Below are 20828 nucleotides of genomic sequence, written 5' to 3'. Positions count from 1 at the left end.
TAGCTCTGGCCAATAGCCAAGGGGCAAGTCAGTGCCAGCACGATAAAAGCAAGCACAGCTTCACCTCAGCTGTAAATACAAGGGCTGGGACTTTCCCTGAGACTTTGATGGGAAGTTCTTTCATCCCACACAGACAGAAAAGGCTTGCAACATCCCCTCACATATTCCTGCTCTGTACACTCACCCTGGCTTCCTCTAGATAAATACCAGCTGGGCTGTCAGGGTTTCTGTGTCTGCTCCAGGCAGCAGGACCTCTCTGCAGCTCCTGAGGTTTCCCTTGGTCCACATACAGCATCTCACCAGCTGGGAAAGCACTCGCTTGCTTAGGGGGACTGCATCAGGTTGAGTGCATAGGTGAGTTTTACACAGACAACACAGGTTTCTCTCATTCCTGCAGGTGAGAATGGGGAGCAAAATGGCTAAACTGTCAACCTGAGAAGTTTAGGTGGGCTTGAAGTTAAATTTTTAAGTCTCTTGATGAAATTTTCGCCCAGCCTTTCTCTCTGCTAGACAAAAAGACCACAAAGCCAGGCTATGTCTCCTGGGTTTTTATTGACATTATACAATCTACTTGTAGCTAAGAGCTGATGTAAGGAAGCATTGAGAAATAAGAAAGTAATTTTATGTATAAAGTCAGGACCAACCAAAACTTCAGATTTGTCAGTTAATATTCAGAGAGCTTACATAGCAGATAACAGGCTTATTTAATCTTCCAGAGGTGTTTGTTATAGCTATTGGCATACAGTGAAGAAGGCTTCTGCAAATAAGGATTGGTCAGTGAGGTTTAAATAATGAAGCTAGAAAGTGGATTTTCTTTCCTATGCCAGAGCCAAAATATTGGTTTGAATTTCAGCAGCAAGGGCAGGGTGTTGTTTTACCCTGAATTATAAGTTATCACTAATAAATTTGGAACTAATGATTATTTTTACTTATGGATTCATATGTGGATTTCAAGTCCTCTCATTCCACTCAAGCAGCATACCAATTTTAATGCTGCTTAATATTTTATAAGCAAGGGGCTTCAATGCTGTAGAGAGAAATGGATTTTTCTTAAATATTGTCTTATACCAGCTCCACATTATTAATTCAGAGAACATTTGCAGCTGTCAGAACTGTTCTTCAGCTTTGATATAGGAAAATTTCATATCCTCTCTAAATCTGTAATGCAAACTGTCACTCAGACTGTAGGCCAATTTTTTCAAGTCTGTTAAGACTCCATGAAATGATGCAATTAGAGGAAGATGAAAATTCTTTTTTAGATGTGGCCTTTCTGAAGCTCCTAGATTTGTTAATAGCAACGATTTAGACTAGCATGAAGTAGCACTGTAACTACATATCAAAATATTGCAATAATCATTGAGAAATCAAGCATCGCTGTTTTCTTCCTCCCTGTTGGACTTTTCTCACAAAAATATATTAGGCACTTTTCATATTTGTACATTTTTAGGCAGATGGTATGTTTTTTAATTACTTCTCCTAGTTACAGGCAGAAATGATAATCAGATGAAGTTCTACTTTGTGTTGAGAAATTATGAACAAAGCGTGTAGCCTACACTAGCAGTTGGTTCCAGAGCAGGAGCTCACTTGGGAATGAATCTGCTGCTCTCTACCATGTATCATTCTGTGTCTCACATTGCAGAGCAGCTGAGGCCATGCAATCTTGGCTGCTCATGGGGGAAACAAAACTATCTCACAGCTAATTGCAGTTAAGCTCACAGGACCAGACCAGAGCTACTCCAAAGTAAAAACCTCATCAGCGTGAGTGCTGGGTGCTCCCTATAAACCCAGTCTCTCAAAAATACAGACAGAAACTGAGACTTTCAGGCAGGGTAATTAAAATCTACATATTTTAAGGTCTCTTTCACTGGTCCCTAGTCTATTTCTTATTTAAAACACTTTATTTGGTAACTTCAAGATTTGAGCCAACATTTCTTCATTTCTCATCTTGGCTGCTGAACTAGCAGAGTAGAACTGCAAGATTTTCAATATCTTATTTTCTGTGGGACTTTTTAGAGGCATTGTCATTTTGACTTTATTTCTATTCTATTCAGATTTTCATGTATATTGACTTTGGGGTTCAAAAGCCAGGTTTTGGGAAGAAAATGTAGAGACAGGTATTTAAACATAACATTTGAATGCTTCTTGCATTTCAGTTGCGGGGAGCTTTTTGTCCCTGTATGCTCTAAAACAAAATACTGGGGATTTTTTTCCTCTTTTGACATCACTGTTTAGAACAAGATACTGTCTTCTTTTTTAAAAGTTTACCAACATGTACTCCCCTTAGTGAGAGCATTGTCAATAAAATACTCACTTGATTCACATACTAGATGTTTGTAGGCAGGGCTGTGAGAAGTAGGGGCACTCCAAAATGTCCTGGTGAGCCCTTCCTTGGGCTCCCAACAGCTTTGTCCTCCCAGCTGAGGAGGTCTGAGTAGGGTTCTGGGACTGTGCTGGGTGGCAGCTCAGGGGAGCACTGGTTATACTGGTGCCTCTTGGAGACAAGGAATAGCTGCCAGCAAAAGCATTCATTAGAGGACTGATAGAGCTTCCTCCCAACTTCATAGTGACTACTGAGTGCAGCCCTGGATGCACCACTGCCAAGGTGACTTTCAGCTCTTGTTTTTACTTTACAAAACTGTTGAGTGCTGTCTGTGCTGGTGGGGTTACCAGAGAAATGGCCTAACTTTGCTGGGGACAGGCTCAGGCTGCCTGGGTTGGGACTGCTCTTCCAATGCTTGGCTGAGCTGCTTTGTTTGTTGCACTGGCAGAGGCTGGATCAGCAGCACAGATCAGCCTGGCTCAGCAGCAAGGCTGGGTCCAACCTTCCACTGGGACATGCAGTTCTCATGACTGTCTTTGAAAAACATGAGGTTAAGATTAAATCAGGAGTGAGGACAGGTTCTTAGCTAAGGATAATTTCCCTACATGAGTTTTTCCCAAGTGGAGCAGCCTTGCCAGGACAAGTAAAAATGCACAGAAAAACCACCTCCATAAACAGCACTATATCCCTACAAAATTAGAATATTAATAAATTTGATTTGAGTTCCAAAACATGAACTGTTCCAGAGTTCATATAACTTGGCACTTCAAAGGTGCTCAATTATAATAATCTGCTACAAACTGCTTGATCAATGTTGAAAAGGCTCAGCCATCCAATTCAGACAAGTTACAGCACCTGAGGACTTGGATCAAAGTGTTTTACTGCTGCCTACCTGCTTTAGTGATGCCAACTATGTGAGCAAGTTTCTGGAGGCCTCTAGATAAACAAGCCTTAAGAGCTAAGAAATTAAGCGAAGAAGTTGATTGCCAAAGAGCAAAACACTTTCTGGCATCATTAAAGAAGAAGATAGTTTGACAAATGATTTCTCTGGGGTGGTCCCATGCTATGATGACTGTGAGAGCAGGAAATATGTAAAAGACATGAGTACTCACAAAAAGCGGATAATTATGCAATAATCATAACAGCATAAAATGGCAATTCAATAAAGACAGTGAGTTTATTCAGAAAATTCAGTTCCTTATTTTGTATGGCATTTCCTTGCTGGATATCAAGAGAGGGTCACCCTGCAGGAGGGAATTATTTTGTCCAATTAGGCAATTACAGAAGCAGCGTGACACTTTGTTTCCTACCTCCTGGCACCCTCTTCTTTGCTCTTCAGCTAAGTTTAGTAAAAAGCTTTTCATTTGTCTCTGTTCCAAATATCCACTTTTTCCTTCACTCCTTTTTTTGCTCATTGCATGGTCTTGACATGCAGACCCAAGAGTGACTTCTGCCTCGACCCCACATATTCCACAGGTAGGAAATGAGGGTAGGTCTCAGACCCTGACTGAGACCCAGGAGCGAGCAGAAGACAGAAATCAGGGTGAGTTCTCTCTGAAGGCCACAGCCCCTCTGTAAGGGGGCACAGGCAGCAGGGATTTGTATGAGATGTTTTGTAAGGGTTCCTGTCCCCCATGCAGTGGCACAGGATAACTCTGGCTCCCCATTGCAGCCTGTAAACAACTTGGTGGCAGTGCTGCACCCCAAGAGCAGTGCCCCAAGGCAGAGAGATGTCATTTGTACCAACGTCTGGGCTGGGAGAGGACATAATAACTCACTGGTGTGCACACCCACCCCTGCTTGCCAGGCAGGAATCACCAGCAGCAGCTCGCCCATCTGCAAACCTGGGCTGAACTCAAAGGATGCTTTGGTTCAAAAAAAAAACCAAAAAAACCCCCATAAACCCTCGATCTTTCCTTTTCTCAGCATAGGATGCTGCCCTGAACACCTCTGTCAATTTTTTACTAATCTTGTTGCTGGGGTTTTTTTTTCTATTTTAAGAGCATGTTTCTAAATTCAGGCTCCTCAGCAATTAATTTTCAAAGCCTGTAACTTAATGTTATTGCTTAAAGAGTTTTGAAATCAGCGGCTCAGTAAGAAGGGGAACTTCTTCCATCTTGACAAGTATTTAAAACATTGTCTGATAAGAATTTTTCTGTGTTCAAATATGCAACAGCATAATATAATATCTATCTCACTCTTTTTTTTCCTTTTGTTTTTGAGATATTTTGGGTGGGTGTGTTTTGGGGGGGGGGGTTTTGAGGAAAAATGTCTTCTGAAAATATCAGTGTTCATTTTGTCCTGGAGACGGGCATGTCTCTGGAGATGCCACTCAGATTCAGTGAAATGAGAGAGGAAAATGTTAAAGTCCACATAAAATAAAGAAAGGAAACAAAAAGGAGCAAGTAAATACAATTAGTACACTTCACATCAAGTGAGTAAGGGAACTGATGAAGTTATCCACAGTCTTGGACTGTCCAATCATATGTCTTTAAACCTGGATTAATGAACTTTCTGTAAAATCTGCTTGGCCCCATTGCCAAAATGTTGCAAATCCACATTTATTTGTTTTGGCAAGAAAGTTTCATACTCATGCTTTGTTTCCTTAAATCTTTCATCATATTCTCACTTCTCAGATTTCTAAGAGTGTAAGACAGTCAGGAACATTGCTGCTGCACCATTGCAGCCACCTTGCCCTTTCTTTCATGGAAGGTGGAACAAAACAACTGAGATTCATTCTCCCACTTGTGCAACCTGTTCCAAAAGTAAGAGAACTGCAAATCAAGAATTCATTAGTGTATATGGGAAGAGAGTCAGGCTTTTCATGCTCTCCTAGAGCTCACAATAAATATGTGGCATGAAAACACTTTTAGTGTTCAGAAGGTCTGGTTTTGGTAGGTTGCTGGTTTAATTTCAGCTAATTCCAGTCTCACTGCAAGGCACTGATGGCTGTCAGTAAGAGCTCCCCAAATAACATCCCCTCCTTGTTTTCCAGTACTGTCAAGAGACCACAATGATGTTGGGTAAAAAATGCTTCACTCCTTTCTCTTTTGGTGGTACAGACATGCATTTGGGTGTGTGTACTTCACAAATTTTTGGGGTGTCCATTACTTTAGCTTGACTTCTGTAAGAATGAGAAATCCTCTTAGTCGTGCAGAGGTATGTGAGTGTCTCACATTTATGTGTGTTCCTCAATCATCTTTTTACTGATGATTTCAAACAAATATTCCAGGAGGGCAGAGTGCTTGCTTCTTCTCATGTTGCAAGAAAGAGGGGCAGCTGAAGACCCCACAGAAGAGTCTTGAAAAATAAAAGATTATTATGTGGCTATATACATTTGAAATACCTAAAATCCACTAGAAGAAATGTTACAGGAGTCATCTCCTGTGATTAGAAACAGTTTCAATCAGTGCCTGTAATCAGCCAAGAAACACAAACCCCTAGGAAGCCAGGCTTTATTATTTCTAGTGTTATTTCTCTGTGAGACACAGCTACTTGTTACTGTCTCTAAATGGCAGATAAAAGATGCTCAAGAAAATCGCTTCACAGCGAGGGAACGCCTCGGCAGGAATCCAAGAGGTGCCTCCCCATGCCTGGTGGATCCTCAACATGGCTTTCATGGCCTCAGAACATCTCCTGGGACAGCTGGGATAAACCCAGCGCCCCTGCACTGCAGGCAGGGATCTCTCTCTCCCTCACACTTGCTCACCTGCACGTGTTTTAAGAAATATTTTCATTCTTCTTGCAGTTGAATAGGCTGAATTAAAGCTTAATACCTACAAAGCTCAAAATAAAACAACAGCCCTGAAGAGACTGAGGAAATGACTCAAGTTATAGCTGTGTATTACATATTTATGGGAGCAGCTGGAGGTGGTGAGATTTCCAGCCCTCTCAGTATTTGCTATGATTTAGACAACATTAAGCACATCTATTTAGGACTATATTTCATCTGTTTGAAGAGCCTCCAGACAGTTTTAGTGTCCTCCTGATAAAAAGTGAAGATGTGGGAAATGCAGTGTCCTCCATAGGAGGATTTATTGTCTCAAAAAATTATTTTTTATCAGCTTTGTCAAAACTTGGAGTCCAGGATTTTCTGCTGAGAAGAACAGCAGATATTCATTTGCTTGAAAGAAAATTCATGCATAATTTGTTGTAATAGGTTTGCTGGAGCTATTCTGCTGTTTTCTTGATGTGTTTAAATACTGGATTAATCATGGGACAGTAGTTGAGCCACATGCCTTTTAGTTTTAGGTGTATCAAGAAGCAGAAAATGCAATTTGTATTTTAGGGCAGATTTGGTTCCAGAGATGTCATCTTCTAAGAAACATTTTTTGTTATAGAATGTCTTCCTTCTCTCTCTCTGGAAATAGTAAAATTAAATTTTAAGTAAATGGGACCGACTCAGAGTAGTGTACCTGTCTTTCTGAGAACAATTTCTAAATCTCATTTCACCTGTTTTCCACATTACAACAGAATTACTGTATATTAAGCATGTGTGAAATATTTCATAAAGTATTCCAAAGATGCAGTACTACTTATACAAGAAGTAATCATTTTCCTCTTTTTGTACTATATTTAATGGGATACTATATATAATTTTACTGTATTAGGGCTTTTTTATCTAATATGTACCTTTTGATCATAAATTAAGAGACAAAGCAGGAGTCTTATTTAGGAAAAACCCTGCAGCTAGGGATGACTTCTGCTTGCCAGTACTTGCAATAAACATTTAAGGCAATAATGAGAATTACCTCTATTTGAGAAAGAAAGTTTAACTTTGGAGAACTTGACAGTATGGGAAACTAAGAATTATCAGAGAAAAAAGTATAAAGCCAAATAAACATATGTACCCATTTACTTATTTGTTTCAAGTTCATCATGCTCACCCATGGGTACATAGAATTTAAAGGAAACAATAAGAAACAAAGGCCTAATATTAAAAAAATAAAAAAAATAATCCTGGCCATGCCCACTGCCTCTGGCACCTTTGGTCATAGGCAGTGCTCTTTATTGCCCCCAGCATAAGTACAAGCCACTGGGATGGTGTCAAAGCACCCTGGCTACCAGGAGTGCTCAACCACAATTAGGATGTATGTTTAGGGAGGGAGGGAGGGATTAGGGGTACACAGAGGCACTGGGGGAGCAAACCTGACTGAACCTGCTTGGTCTTTTCAAAGAGACATGAGGAAAGTCTGCAGGGCATGAGACAAGGGCTTATTTTCACCATTTCAACATTAAATGCCAAGTCAAGATTAGCTCAAAGTAGCCCAGCAAAATTGAAATGAATAATCGTATCAGGTCCAACAGAGTTCAGGGCTTACTCTCTGTAGTGGTGATGGAAACCTCTTCTCAAAATGTTTTGGAAGAGAATGTTCTGAACCTCTGTTATTTAAATGAGCTGTCATGTGCTCAGCCCTGCCTGAGTGGTTCAAACCATGTAAGCAAGTTCCTGAATCCATCTAAAGAACTGCATGCTTCCAGGTGTTTCCTGACTAGAGATGTACAGAACTTTGACTGAAAAAAGCCTCTAGCAGAGGCTTGAGGACTTATCTATGTGGATGCTGTGTGAGAAAGCTCAGCTGATCTTTGCTGTAATGAAAACAAGAGATACAGAAGCAAAAAACCAAACCAAAACAAACAAACAAACAAAAAAACCAACAAAAAACAAACCAGAAACAGCTAAACCCTCCATGTTAAAAGAGCAGTGTGGTTATGGCATGATGTAAGAAATCATATTGGTAGCTTAAAATGAGGGCACAGTCTGAACTCAAACCACTTGTCCAGATGCCCTGGGTTCACTCATGTACAAGCAGAGTTAAACATCACAGGTTAGTGAACCCAAGCAAAGAATTAACTTCTCCATGGAGCAAGGTGCTATTAGAGCTCATCTGTGCAATGGACTCAATTTAATAAGCTCCTATCTGTCAATTCAAGCATCTCTCCATCATTACAGAAAAATAACCCTTTTGAAATATGGAAAAACGAGGTTTTCCTGGTTTTCCTGAAGTTAGATTTCATATCTAAATTCTACTACTAAGAACCACTGGAATATGCCCTCAATACTGTTGTCATGACTTCTGTATAACCATATATGAATTTACACATATGAATGCACACTCAGCATGCTATATAATGAGCAAGATGTATTAAATCAGAACTTTTATTTGCCTCCAGAATACTAGAGCAATGGTAAACTGCTCCTGAAAGGCTATTCCCATCCCTAACACTCTCTATTATTTGCACAGAGTAACAGAATCCTTGCTGTTATTTACATGGAAATAGCAGTAAAAATAATTAGTATACATAAAAAGAAGGCCTTTGACCCATCATTTTTACAGTTAAAATCCCATAATATTTGCTGTATGTATAATCCTTATGTCCACCTTTGGGATTAAGATTCTTACAGTGAGCTTAAAAATAAGAAAAAAATAAAGGAGAAACATAAATGGACCAGTGTTGGAAATCCTGGCACTAGTTCCTGCAGTAGACAACACCATGACCTACCATAACCTACTTATAAACCTTTCTTTTACATGGCAACAGGTCAAATTTCTTTGGCCTTTTCTCTTCTCATAGTCCTTATATCTGCTTTGTCTTCTAAAATTTTGCCCTGAATCAAGAGATAAAAGAATATAATCCCAGTAAAAGATTGTGGACAAAGAGGAAAAAATACAGAGGTTCTGTCACAGCTTGGAGCCACCACAGGCAACCAAGAAACATCAAGTGCTCAAAAATGGATTTGTTCCCCAAGCAGAACAGCAAGCAGAGTACACTAGATCCTGAAGGTGGGAAGGTGGTGTTACATGGGAAATACAATTTGAGAAGAAAGTTAGGTCAGGAGATTGGCAGCTGCTTAAAGAAAATCTGTTAAAAGCAGAGACATAAAGATTGCAATGCAGAGCAAGGACTCCCATAAGAGAGCCATGTGGCTGGAGCTGTCAGTTCTTCAAAACTTCATATTCAAATAACACACATAAACCAAAAGCTATGGACAAGCACAGAATTGTGCCAATATGTTGATATGATTTGAAAAGCCACAGAACAAAAGAAAATATAATTAGTAAGGTACATATAGAATAACAAAAAATTTCTTGTAAAAACATAAACTGTTAAAGAAAAATCAAGGAGAGAATTGATCCATCATTCAACTGAGGGAAGCTATTGACCAGTGACTCCAAGAAAGCCAACTCTGTAATGGCTATTTTGCTTTTGTTCAATGGAAGGGTCAACCCCAACAGAAGGGCTTACATCAGTAGTGAAGAGCTGGAAATACTTGCTAAATGACAGAAGAAGGAGATTAGGCCATGCTTATGTGAGTTAAATGACCTGAGATCAGCAAGGCTGATGGAATTCATCTCACACCATTTAGGTGATAACTGAAGCATTTCCACAGTTGTAAATACTGTCTTTAAGAATTGTGTGGAGGAGGTAAAGTTTTGGAAGACTGGAAAGGTAATAACTGCTATTTTTAAATGTAAGATGAAAGAGGTGCAGAATTATGGTCCTTTTAAATAATCCATTTAAAATAAATTCTCAAGCAAATAGAGGAAGCAAATAGAAAATAAGAAAGAAACAGATGATAGGCACATGGATTAATCAAGAATAAGACATTCCAAACCAACCCTATTATTTCTTATAAAAGGATAACAGGCCTTGTGAATCACAGAAGTGATACAACTTGACACGAGCAAATTTTTTAGTATGGTAAATGTTAGAAAAAATGTCAAAAGCAAACAAAAAAAATGCAGTTTAGATTAAACTAAATAAGGTAGGGTTCTGTGGAGCTAGCAAAAGAAACATTTTTCAGTCTTTCCATTAACCATTGTCAAAATAGAAGACTGCATTTACTGCAGATATACAGGGGGTTTCTCCTGGCAAAACTCCTATTCTTTCATTAAATGGCATTGATGACAGAATAGACATTCTACTTATTAAAGCTGACAATCTGACAAAGTTGAAAAGGGCTGCAAGCAAGTTAGAGGACAGCCTGGAAATCAGAATAATCTTGACAAATTGAAGCTACAGTTTGAAAAAATATGGTACTATTCAACGGGAACAAGTGCACGATACAACTCTGTAAACAGTACAGAAATCAAGGATGACGTAAGTGGTATGGGAGAGGTACAATTAAAGGACTGGGTGTAAGAGGATGCATTTGCATTGGTATTTCAGTTCTGCCCAGATGTAGAAGCAGATCATCACTTCCAAGCTTTGCTTTACACTACAGGGTTATCTTGGTGGACCCGAATGCATTCAGCTGCTAGTGGGCATGCAGGCTGCAGGGCTAAAGTTAGTCCAAGGTGGAAATCTGACTTGTGGATGGTGTGCAAATCATGAGCTCAGCACCAGGTGTTGCACTCCACATCTTGGTCCCTGTTGCCACATGCCCCTTGCTAAAGCACTCATCACCTTCACAAGCTGACTGACTGTTGAATCAGCTGTGCTGTGAATGAGACAAATGCGACAGCAGGATTACATATGGACTGTGAGGCAACTAAAGCAATCCTTTTCTGTCTGGTAAGAGCTCTGTGAGAGTACTGCAGTCAGCACCACACTTCTAATTAACAGTTGGAGCAGTTTAGCCTAGAAACATCAGAAGAAAGCCATGAGAAAGATCACCACTCTCAGAAATACAAGTTACAGGAAAGATGTGAGACTGTTTTATTTCTAGAAGAAAAGGGTGAAATAGCAACAGCTTTCATGTCCAACAAAGGCTGCTGCAAAGAGAAGGGGGATAAACTGACACCTTTGACAGCTGTGTCTACTATGGGGGGGCAATACAGATTGCTCATACAAAAATTTGCCTAATAAAATGGCCGAGAAAGCAGTGAGCAAGGAGCTTCAGCATCCACAACACAGGAAGGTCTCACACAAACAGGTGAGACAAGCATCTGTCAGACTTGGTTAAACACAGTTCATTCTACTGTTAAAAGGACCTCTTAAGATCACAACCAGAGCAATTTTTTTGTTCCTTTTTAAAATGTAAAACGTAAAATAACTATTTCCTGCTCCTTTCATCTTGTCTTTCTAACTTTTGAATCATTCCACTGGTCTTCCATCTGCATTTCATGTTACATCTTTCTGATATTTCCATTATCCATCCCATCTCCACTTTTCCACTTTTGGCATTGTACTTCATCTGTGGTATTCCTTCTGCTAGGATATTCCTCCTTTTTCCCATGTGCAAAGCTATCTGCCTGTCTTAATTCAATTTCCTACATAGTCAAGAATTTGCACATAACTGCTTAACTAAACATTGTACCTTCCCCTTTGTTCACTTCCCCTTCGTGTTTATACAGTGGGGGAAAATGACAGTGTTGCAGGTGACTTCCTTTTTTTTTCAGCATCTCCTTTCATTTTTACTGACCAAGAAAACTCAGAGATTACCACCATTTTCCTTAAAATAGGATAACTCAGTGTAGAAGAATACAACAACAATGCAGAGGAGAAGGGACACAGCTATCATTGCAGAAGTTTACACAGATTATCTTTCGAATAACAAAAGGCATTACTAGTGCTCTAATGTTATGGGGATGGATATAAGGAAAAATATTATGTATGCATACAAATCTCTATGGCTTTTTCTCAGATAATTTACAGCTACATATATAAAAGAACAGATAATGATTACTGCATGTTCCTTTGCTGGTATTTCTGCTTTCTTCTGGTGCTTTGAAAGAACCCAGCACAACCCATGGGCATGGAGCAGAGCTCCACTGCCACCAGCTGCTGACTGACAGCCCAGCATCAGCCTTTGGGCTGAGCTCAGCTCCCAGGTACCAAAAAACCTTGTGTCCCTTGTGATATATTTCTGCTTCCCATCTGTCACACTGATACACCACAATAAAACACCTCATTCTCTAGAAAATTACTGTCTTCTTCGATTCCAGCTACTGCTGCCATGAATCTGGGAGTCCAGTTTCCTTCTTTTGACTTTAAAACCACACTGTGAGATGCTGCATGCTCTTCAAACACAGGCAGCAGTGCTAGGATGTGCCTGTACACTCCCTATATGCTCGTATCCTACTGCCTGAATTAGCCTCCAGACATTCACTGCCAACCCACTGAACCCTTCTTTTGGTTCAGTTAGAGCCAGCTGACACAAAGACATGTCAAAAACAAGAAAAAGCAGGGTTCAATGGAGAACATTAACTTAATTACTATATTTTTTAGAAGGCATGCAGAAGACCTGGAATTTAAAAGTAAACTTGCTTTGTCTTACATGTGATTTTCAGAAATAACACATGCACTATCAGTTTTACAATATAATCCATTTGTTAAAAATTTCATTGGTGACTAGTTTATTTCTAATATATAATTTGTGCTTTCATAACAGCTATGGGCACCCTTATTATCTCTTACAAAGAAAAGGTGAATTCTGCTCAATTTATTCAAGCAAATTGTCTCTCTTGTTAAAAATGGTATTAAGCTATATTAGACCACAAGAACTAAAGAAAACCTTAGCTCTCTTCAGCTTTCTATGCCTTTTACACTCCCTTTACATCTTAGATAGCACTTCAGGAAACCATATTTTGGGGGAAAAAAACCCATTTCTTCCATTATTTTTTTCTTTTCATCTCCCTATTTTTTTCTTCTCTGGCAAAACAAGTTCAGTGTTCACTAGCAAATGAGGTGTTCGGTATAAGTGAACAATGGAAGTATTTTATAGACTTATTTCTCACTGGTGGATCCATTTCTATGTTAAATATGTTTATAAACCCAAAAAAAACATAACTCCACTGATCTACCAAATATAATACCTGATGTCATCCATCTGAGTTTTGGTTTTTTCCATCCTTAGTTCAGAGAGGAGAGTGAATTGCACAGTTCACTCAGCAAAAACTTGAGGATTTCTTGAGGACAAATACAGATGCTTTCAACTGGATAACTGCATGTTACAAATAAGTTTTACTTTTTATTTTAGATAGGAGCCTACTTTGTAAAAACTAAAATTAAGGAAAGAGAGTTGAGTCTTACTAGGTACTGAGTTGGACCATTATTAATATTACATAAGCAACCCTTCTGTTCTTTTTGAAATACAGACTATGCCCAGAAAGGAATTTCATAGCTTTAGTCACATTAGAGCCTCGTGGGACATTAATAAAGCCTTCAGAGAATGATTTTCAAATATGTCAAAGGACCTTGCGACTTTATGCATGTGTCAGAGCACACAAATATGCAAGGCACATTCAGATGTTCCCTTTGAGGATCTATTTTCATGCTCAGTGTACTACTTGTCAAAGTACATAGAGTCCAGCTGCAGAGAGCCAGGGTTAACTCCCTGCTGCACTGCAAAGCCTCCCATGGGACCTGTCTGAGCCACACAGATCCTGCAGCACACAGGTGCTCAGCCCTCCTCTGCCTGAATCCTCTCCTTTCCCAATGACCAGAAGCATCTGCCTTGGCACCTCTCTAAACCAGGGCTCCCACAGCTCAGTGCAAGAGTGCAGCAGGGCAGGCCAGCCGAGGGCTACATAGCTACATACAGAAGTAGTCCAAGAAAAAAATCTTCACATTTGATTCTCAGAATAAGAATTTATGTGTTTCTCTTGCAAGCAAAGCTTGTGCCCTACAGCATAGGTCATAGCTCTTATCCCTAAGTCATGGCAGGTAGGGAGAAGCTGAGGCCTGATTTTGTTCATTCACCAAACAAATGCAAGTTTTGGGTCAAATAATTTAAAATCATGTCAGATTTTTAAAAAGAAAAAACTGTTCTGGCTAGAGGAAAATACAAAAGAAAGTGAAGAACATCATCTCGGTGTTTTAAAAGGCAGTATGTATAAATTGCAGCATTCTGAATGGTGCTTCACAGAAGAATGTAAGCAAAGGGTCATAAACAACAGGAGCAAAGAAGTTGTTTTGGTTCTAGCTAAACACTTCATGCATGTGTTTACAATTTTTCTTTACAATTTCACCTGCAAACTGTAAAACCTGTTGGTCCCACAGCTCTAATTAGGACAGTTAGCTATGAGGCAGTTTAAGAACTGAATTGGGCCTCCTGCAAATTAAATTGCTGCTCTAAGTACCAAACTGATGCACAGTCCAAGAGACGGTCAGACAGGTCTGTCTGATGGACAGACCCTGAGACCAGGGTCTCCTGTTGGATGTCTTAGGTGTTCTGCTCTGAGTCCACCTTTTGTTAAGGGAGAGCAGCATGTGGACCTGCTGCAAGACCTATGGAACAGACCTTTTTGATTCTGTATTTGTATCATGGGTCTCACTGTGCAAGTACAGAGCGAACACGCTGCCATTGCATGGATAATACATTAAAGACTTTGAAGTTGCCAGGTACAGTGATAAAGGTAGAGAGATAAAACCTCAAAGAGAATTTTACTATGAGTAATATATAAATATCAAAAATCTATTTTCAGCATGAAATATTCAAGTCCACTGTCCAAATGCATCATGGAACATTCTTCAGGAAATTGAAGAACAATAATAAAACAAACTGGCACTGACTATTTGCATTAAGGAAATACTGAGAATCAGATAGGTTTATAGCTACCTTTTATAATAACTCTTCATAAAGTATTTTAAAAAAGACCTTCCAGGTTCTAATCTGATAAGAAACAGACTCCTCCTCAATGCTTTTCTATATAGCATATATATATATGCTATATATATAGCATAAGTAAGCAGCAATTACTCTGAAAAGTATGCTACCCTTGCTCTCTGTGCTTCTGTGCCTCCTATTTTCTCTTTGAGAGAGGAAAACTGAAACAGTTCAGCTGGATGTTAAAATCCATAAAATGGAAAAGAGAGTGCTATAAGACATGGAGGACTGAATATTCAGAACATTGTTTTAAAAAGTGTATATAAATCTTCTGAGTGTGTATTCAGAAGAGTGTGCAAGAATCATATTAAAGGACAAGAAGAGGCTAAGGTGTCTATTTTGTACACCCAGAGTGAATACAAACCTTTTATTTCCAAGAGATTGATGTTTTGCTTAGTTTGTTCCTTGGTTTTGTTAACAGATGAATAAAAAGTCTTCCAACACGATGGCTTTGACTCCTAACACTTCTAACAAAAGAGAGACTGTGTGCATATTTGGAACTGGAGATTTTGGACGAGCTCTGGGGCATAAGATGATTCAGTCTGGCTACTCAGTGGTGTACGGAAGCCGAAGCACCCAGATATCCAACCTGATTCCCAAGGATGCAGAGGTGTTGGGGCACGCAGAGGCGGCACAGAAAGCTGCCATCATCATTATAGCAATCCAGAGGCAGCACTACAACTTTCTTACACCACTAGCAGAGGTTCTCCATGGAAAAGTCTTGGTGGACATAAGCAACAACTTGAAATTAAAGCAGTATCCAGAATCGAACGCGGAGCACCTGGCGCAGCTGCTGCCCGGCAGTAAGGTTGTGAAGGCCTTTAACACCGTGTCAGCCTGGGCCCTGCAGTCGGGCACGCTGGATGCAAGCCGGCAGGTAAGGCTGAGCAACGGGGGCTTCCTCTGCCACAGAGTTACACATTATATGCCTTCTTCTCAGCTGCAAAAACACACCCAAGACAGCAGAACTAGGCAGAGTTGAGATGGTGTTTTCAGGATAATCTCTCATTTCAAACAAAATGTGAGCTAAAATTTACTTTGGATTTTTCGTATGGTATGACAGTGAATATAAATACCTCGCCTCTGAACTCAGAAAGGTGTTTAGAGACACTAGAGAAGTAAAAGAAGAAAGATAGCAGAGCTACAAGGGAGACAAGAAATCAGGAGTGTTACATCAATTGGTCATCAGAGTTCTAAAGTTAAACAGAAATGAGATAGGAGGAATTTTCACAGCAATAATAAAATGAAGAAAGCAAAACAAGGGAGGCAAGGGATGTGATAGTGCAATGAATATTGGAAAAAGAAGTATGCTGAAAGGTGAATAAATCACTAAAGCTTTTTAAATCATGGCCACCTAAGTTTAACACAACATCAGTGCATGCAAACTGTTTCAACCACCTCCTCAACCACAGGCCAGCAGGCACAGAGCTGGTGATAGGAAGTAGATAAATCATTTATTATAGCCCTGTTTTCAGTCACTTCAAAAGACAGTGCTCTTGTACAACACATGAAATCATCCAGCTACTCAAAGCACTACTAACTTTGCTCTCCACTGCCAGATAAATGGTTTTGGCTAGAGACCCAAGGGCTTCCAAGCCTAGGTTCTATAAACCCTCACCATCTCAACAAAAGCAGAAATTGCCCCCTTTCTCCCAGTTCCAAAAGCACTATATTGTCTTACACACTCACAGAAAAGATGATTTCTTCACTATTTTGCTAGACCTGGAAAGAACTAGTATTTACTTTTGTGACAGGCAAATCAAGTTTTAAAGACCTCTGTCCTCACTCCCTGGAGTATTTATGGACCACTATAGCAGCAACTGATAATTTTGCTCTTACTTACAGCTATTGAAAATTTTGCTTCAATTTAGCCCTACAAAATCGTGTGCTTACAAACTACTTGCAGATCTTCAGAAAAGAATGTCAAGTCTTCTACTCAAAGACATATACTAAGGCTGGTATACATCGTTCTTTCCAGATATAAAATTCTACCACTTGAAACAATCTTCCTCCCTAAAGTAAAGAATCATATTCAATGTTCTTTTACTTGTTTGACAGAAGTACCTATAGGGTACTTTTTTGCCTATGTTAATTAAGGTCAGCAGTAAGCCAAGTAAGCAAAGAAGCAGCCAAGGAAGCTTGTGCTTACTCTCTGTACCCAGGCAGGATGGCAGTAGAGAAAGTCACAAAAATCTGTAAAAAAATAAACTTCTGTTTGTTTTTGTCTGCAGGTGTTTGTCTGTGGAGATGATGTGGAAGCTAAACAAATGGTCATGAATATTGTTCGTGCACTGGGTCTCACTCCAGTAGATAAGGGATCCCTCTTGGCTGCTCAAGAAGTAGAAAATTACCCTCTGCAACTCTTTCCAATGTGGAAGTTTCCCATCTTTTTGTCCCTTGGCCTAACTGCATTCTTCTTCTTCTACTGTGTGGCTCTTGATATAATTTACACTTACATTTATGAAAACAATAACTTTTCATTTTTTATTGCAATTACCATTCCAAATCGGGTCTGCCCTGTAATGGCACTCATCCTTCTTGCCTTGGTGTATCTGCCTGGTATATTTGCTGCAATTATTCAGTTATACAGAGGTACCAAGTACCGCCGTTTCCCAGACTGGCTGGACAAATGGATGCTGTGTAGGAAACAGCTTGGACTAATAGCCTTGGCATTTGCTTCCCTGCATGTTGTGTTCACCCTTGTTACTCCAATGCGCTCCTTTGCAAGCTGGAGAACTGGCAAAGGAATCATCTCCCAGGTAAGTTTTGTTCCCTGCTCTAAGCCTTCCCTTATTCTGGCCCTGTTAAAATACTACCATCTACCTGGAGCTTCAGAAGTCCATGTGGACAGTCCAATGTTCTTTAAAATAGAGTAATATTCCTAGATTTTGTTTCTTTCAGACATTGATATATCTGTATTTTGTTGATATTATGTTGAGCTGAGGGGATTTCTGGCCTCAGGCTTCCTCCTAGATAGTTGACATATTAATAAAATCATCAGGGAAAATGTAAACATTACTTCTTCATATACCTTCAAGAATATATTATATTATGACTTTCTTATCTTACTTAACAAAGGATCACATATCTCCCTTCAACAGGTCTACAGAATAGTAAAATATGCACCTCAAATACAGTTACGTGGAACCTATATGTAATATAATTCTTCTACTTTTTGAACAGGCATTCAAAGTAAATCTCTGATAATCAGAGAGTTAATGTATAACATTTATCTCCTACTTACCTGTAAGGAAACTTTTTCTCCTTATTGGTTCTAAAACTGCTATCACTAAAATACATCTGGTCTTCTTTTCTTCAGGTACTGAACAATAAAACAGAACCACTCGACCACACTAATGCCTGGCTCAGTGACTCTTATTTGGCTTTGGGAATTTTAGGATTTTTTTTATTTGTTCTTCTGGGAATAACTTCCTTGCCTTCAGTCAGCAACAATGTCAACTGGCGAGAATTTCGATTTGTTCAGGTAAGAAGACCATCTCTAAAAAACCTTCTTTTAAAACACCTCCTTTCCTTATCAACAGTGGCCATGGGCAGGTTTACTAGAGACTTATGGCTTTCCTCCATTATTATCTCCAAATGTGCATTATCCACCATCACACAGTGAAAAAACATCTACATGGCCATACAGCTGTAAAAACTCACAACTGCTCTGATGGCCGCTTATGGTACAACTGGGATTACTGCATTAACAAGAGAAAGCTAGGAAGATATGAGTTCATAAATGAAAAACAGAAAGCTGACTTTTACATCAAATTCCACAATTGTACTAAGTTACAAAATAATTTAGCCATTTTATTGAGTTAATTTTTTTGGTTCACAAGATAATTCACTTAAAATGGATCTGAAAATTACTTTATAACTCAAATCTTCTCAATGCTAAGCATCTAAAGAGAATCTGCAATTTCTGCAGGCTGTAAAAACTGCTGTGACTGTAAATAGGCTGCCCTTGGTAACACTATAATCTCAGCTCTCCATTTGGAGGAAGTTTGGTGCAAGCTGCCGTGCCTCTGCAGGAGCTGGGCTGGAGGGGAGGGGAGGCGAGGCAAGAGAAGGGGAAATTACTATCAATGAATGTTTTATCAAGGCAAAAAACTTGCACAGTATGATACTTCTGGATGGATTAGCACTACAGCACAAAAAATATTTAATCTCTCCACTGAAAGTCAGTGTTTTCTCTGCTTTTTCACATATTTGACAGCCACTAGGCAGAATGTGTGAGTTAGGAAAAATTATAAGGGTTACTGATAGAGAAAAAACCAAACTATTTAATCTCCATTTTAATTTATTTTTTTAAAAATAATAAGAGCCTTTATGTTATATAAAACAGTTTCATTTCACCAGTCCCCAAGTTGGCATATGCCACAAATCTTACTGTGTCCTTAAATTTGCATTTGTTCTGGTTTAATTTACTGTTTTAACCTCCATTTCTTTCCTTCTTTTTTTCCTTCCTTCTCCTTTAGTCCAAACTGGGATATCTGGCACTGATTTTGTGCACAGCACACACGCTGGTTTATGGTGGAAAATGGTTCCTGAGCCCATCAGCATACAAGTGGTATCTTCCAAACATCTATATCCTCTCCCTCATTGTTCCATGTGCTGTACTGGTTGTCAAATTTGTGCTGATATTTCCTTGTATAGACAAACCTCTCACACAAATTCGGCAGGGCTGGGAGAGAAATCCCAAATACTCAAAACAGTCAAATCACATTATCAACAAGTCTGCTGTATAATTAGACTACAATGTATTATTAAAAAAATATTATGAGGGCATATCCAGATGAAGTCTTAAGGCTACTCTATCTGTAAAGGGAGAGAAAAAGTGAAAACTTGGCCAGGCTCTATGAAACAAAGCCACCCTAAAGACAAGCTTTACAAATGAGGCCACTGAGTTTCTGCACCTCAGGCATGCTTTCACACAGGTGCAGACCCTCTCTTTCACTTTGTTTATTTCCCCTTGCCTATTCACCCTCCATCCTAAGAAGGGTATGTGAGAAGTAGGTGTTGTTCCCTGTCCCTCTTGTGTTGTCCTGAACTCCTCCAGAGCTGAGCAGAACCACAGAAACCTTTGGTGTTAGACAGCGTTTGCTCCTCTTTCTTATCCTGCCCACCAGGACTCAGCTCTACGTGCACCTACACACATCCACAGAGATCCATATGCACACCTGCATGAGTTTCCACACATTTCCCTGTTTCTAAGCCCAGGAGCCACCAGCACCAACAGAACAGGGGCATGAGGGATGCTAGCTAAGGAACAAAGCTTTGCCTCCTAGCATTGTTTATCCTCCATTAATATCTGATCCAAGGAGAAAGCTATATCAATGCCTTAGAGATGGTTGAGTAAGATTTGTTTGGTTTGTGTACAGGAACCTTGATGTTCAAAGTATGTGAGTCAAGGACTGCTGAATCTTTGCTTGTGCTGCTTTACCAGAAATTCAGGGGCAAGGGGAAGGAGTAGAGATCAAAATGGCAGAGATGTGAGAAGTGCTTACAAGCCTCAGCTTTTCAAGTATAGGCAAAAAATGATCTGTGATTTTTTGTGTAAGCAGTGAGTTGCAAGAAAAGAAACTGAAGGAAAATCCTTTTATTTGAGGGGTTATATGTCAAAGTCATATCTCATTAAGATAATACTGTTGATTTTTCAAAAAATAAATCATTGGATGTGATATTACAGAAGTTCTATGAAAATACACATGTTTTAAAGACAATAAAGATTTTTTTTTACACCATTGAGCTCTGTTATCATTTTGGGAACCTGCTCCGCTAAGATGCAACTGCTGGTATGGTCAGTTGCACAAAGGTGTTGGGAAGCCTTGGAACAAATAATAAAATGGGAACAAATAATAAAAAGTCTTCAGCCAGCTGCCTGGACTTGTCTTCCCCATCTTTGTTTGCTTTTTGGATGCTCACATAAGCAGATCTTTGCTTAGTCATCCA

The 20828-nt window shown here is 39.5% G+C and overlaps 1 protein-coding gene across 1 annotated transcript; it reads left to right on the top strand.

Moving 5' to 3' along the window:
* Window positions 1-246: 246 nt before the first annotated feature.
* Window positions 247-20622, top strand: STEAP4 (STEAP4 metalloreductase). Its single transcript, XM_066562804.1, has 5 exons — window positions 247-354; window positions 15295-15750; window positions 17105-17632; window positions 18193-18357; window positions 19355-20622. The coding sequence occupies exons 2-5, from the start codon at window positions 15295-15297 to the stop codon at window positions 19622-19624; spliced, it is 1419 nt and encodes a 472-aa protein (XP_066418901.1). The 5' UTR covers window positions 247-354; the 3' UTR covers window positions 19625-20622.
* Window positions 20623-20828: the final 206 nt, after the last annotated feature.

This window comes from Molothrus aeneus, chromosome 1, assembly GCF_037042795.1.
Source record: "Molothrus aeneus isolate 106 chromosome 1, BPBGC_Maene_1.0, whole genome shotgun sequence".
NCBI classification, from domain to species: domain Eukaryota; kingdom Metazoa; phylum Chordata; class Aves; order Passeriformes; family Icteridae; genus Molothrus; species Molothrus aeneus.
The sequence above is the reverse complement of the archived record's forward strand: the minus strand, read 5'-3'. Positions and strand labels throughout refer to the sequence as shown.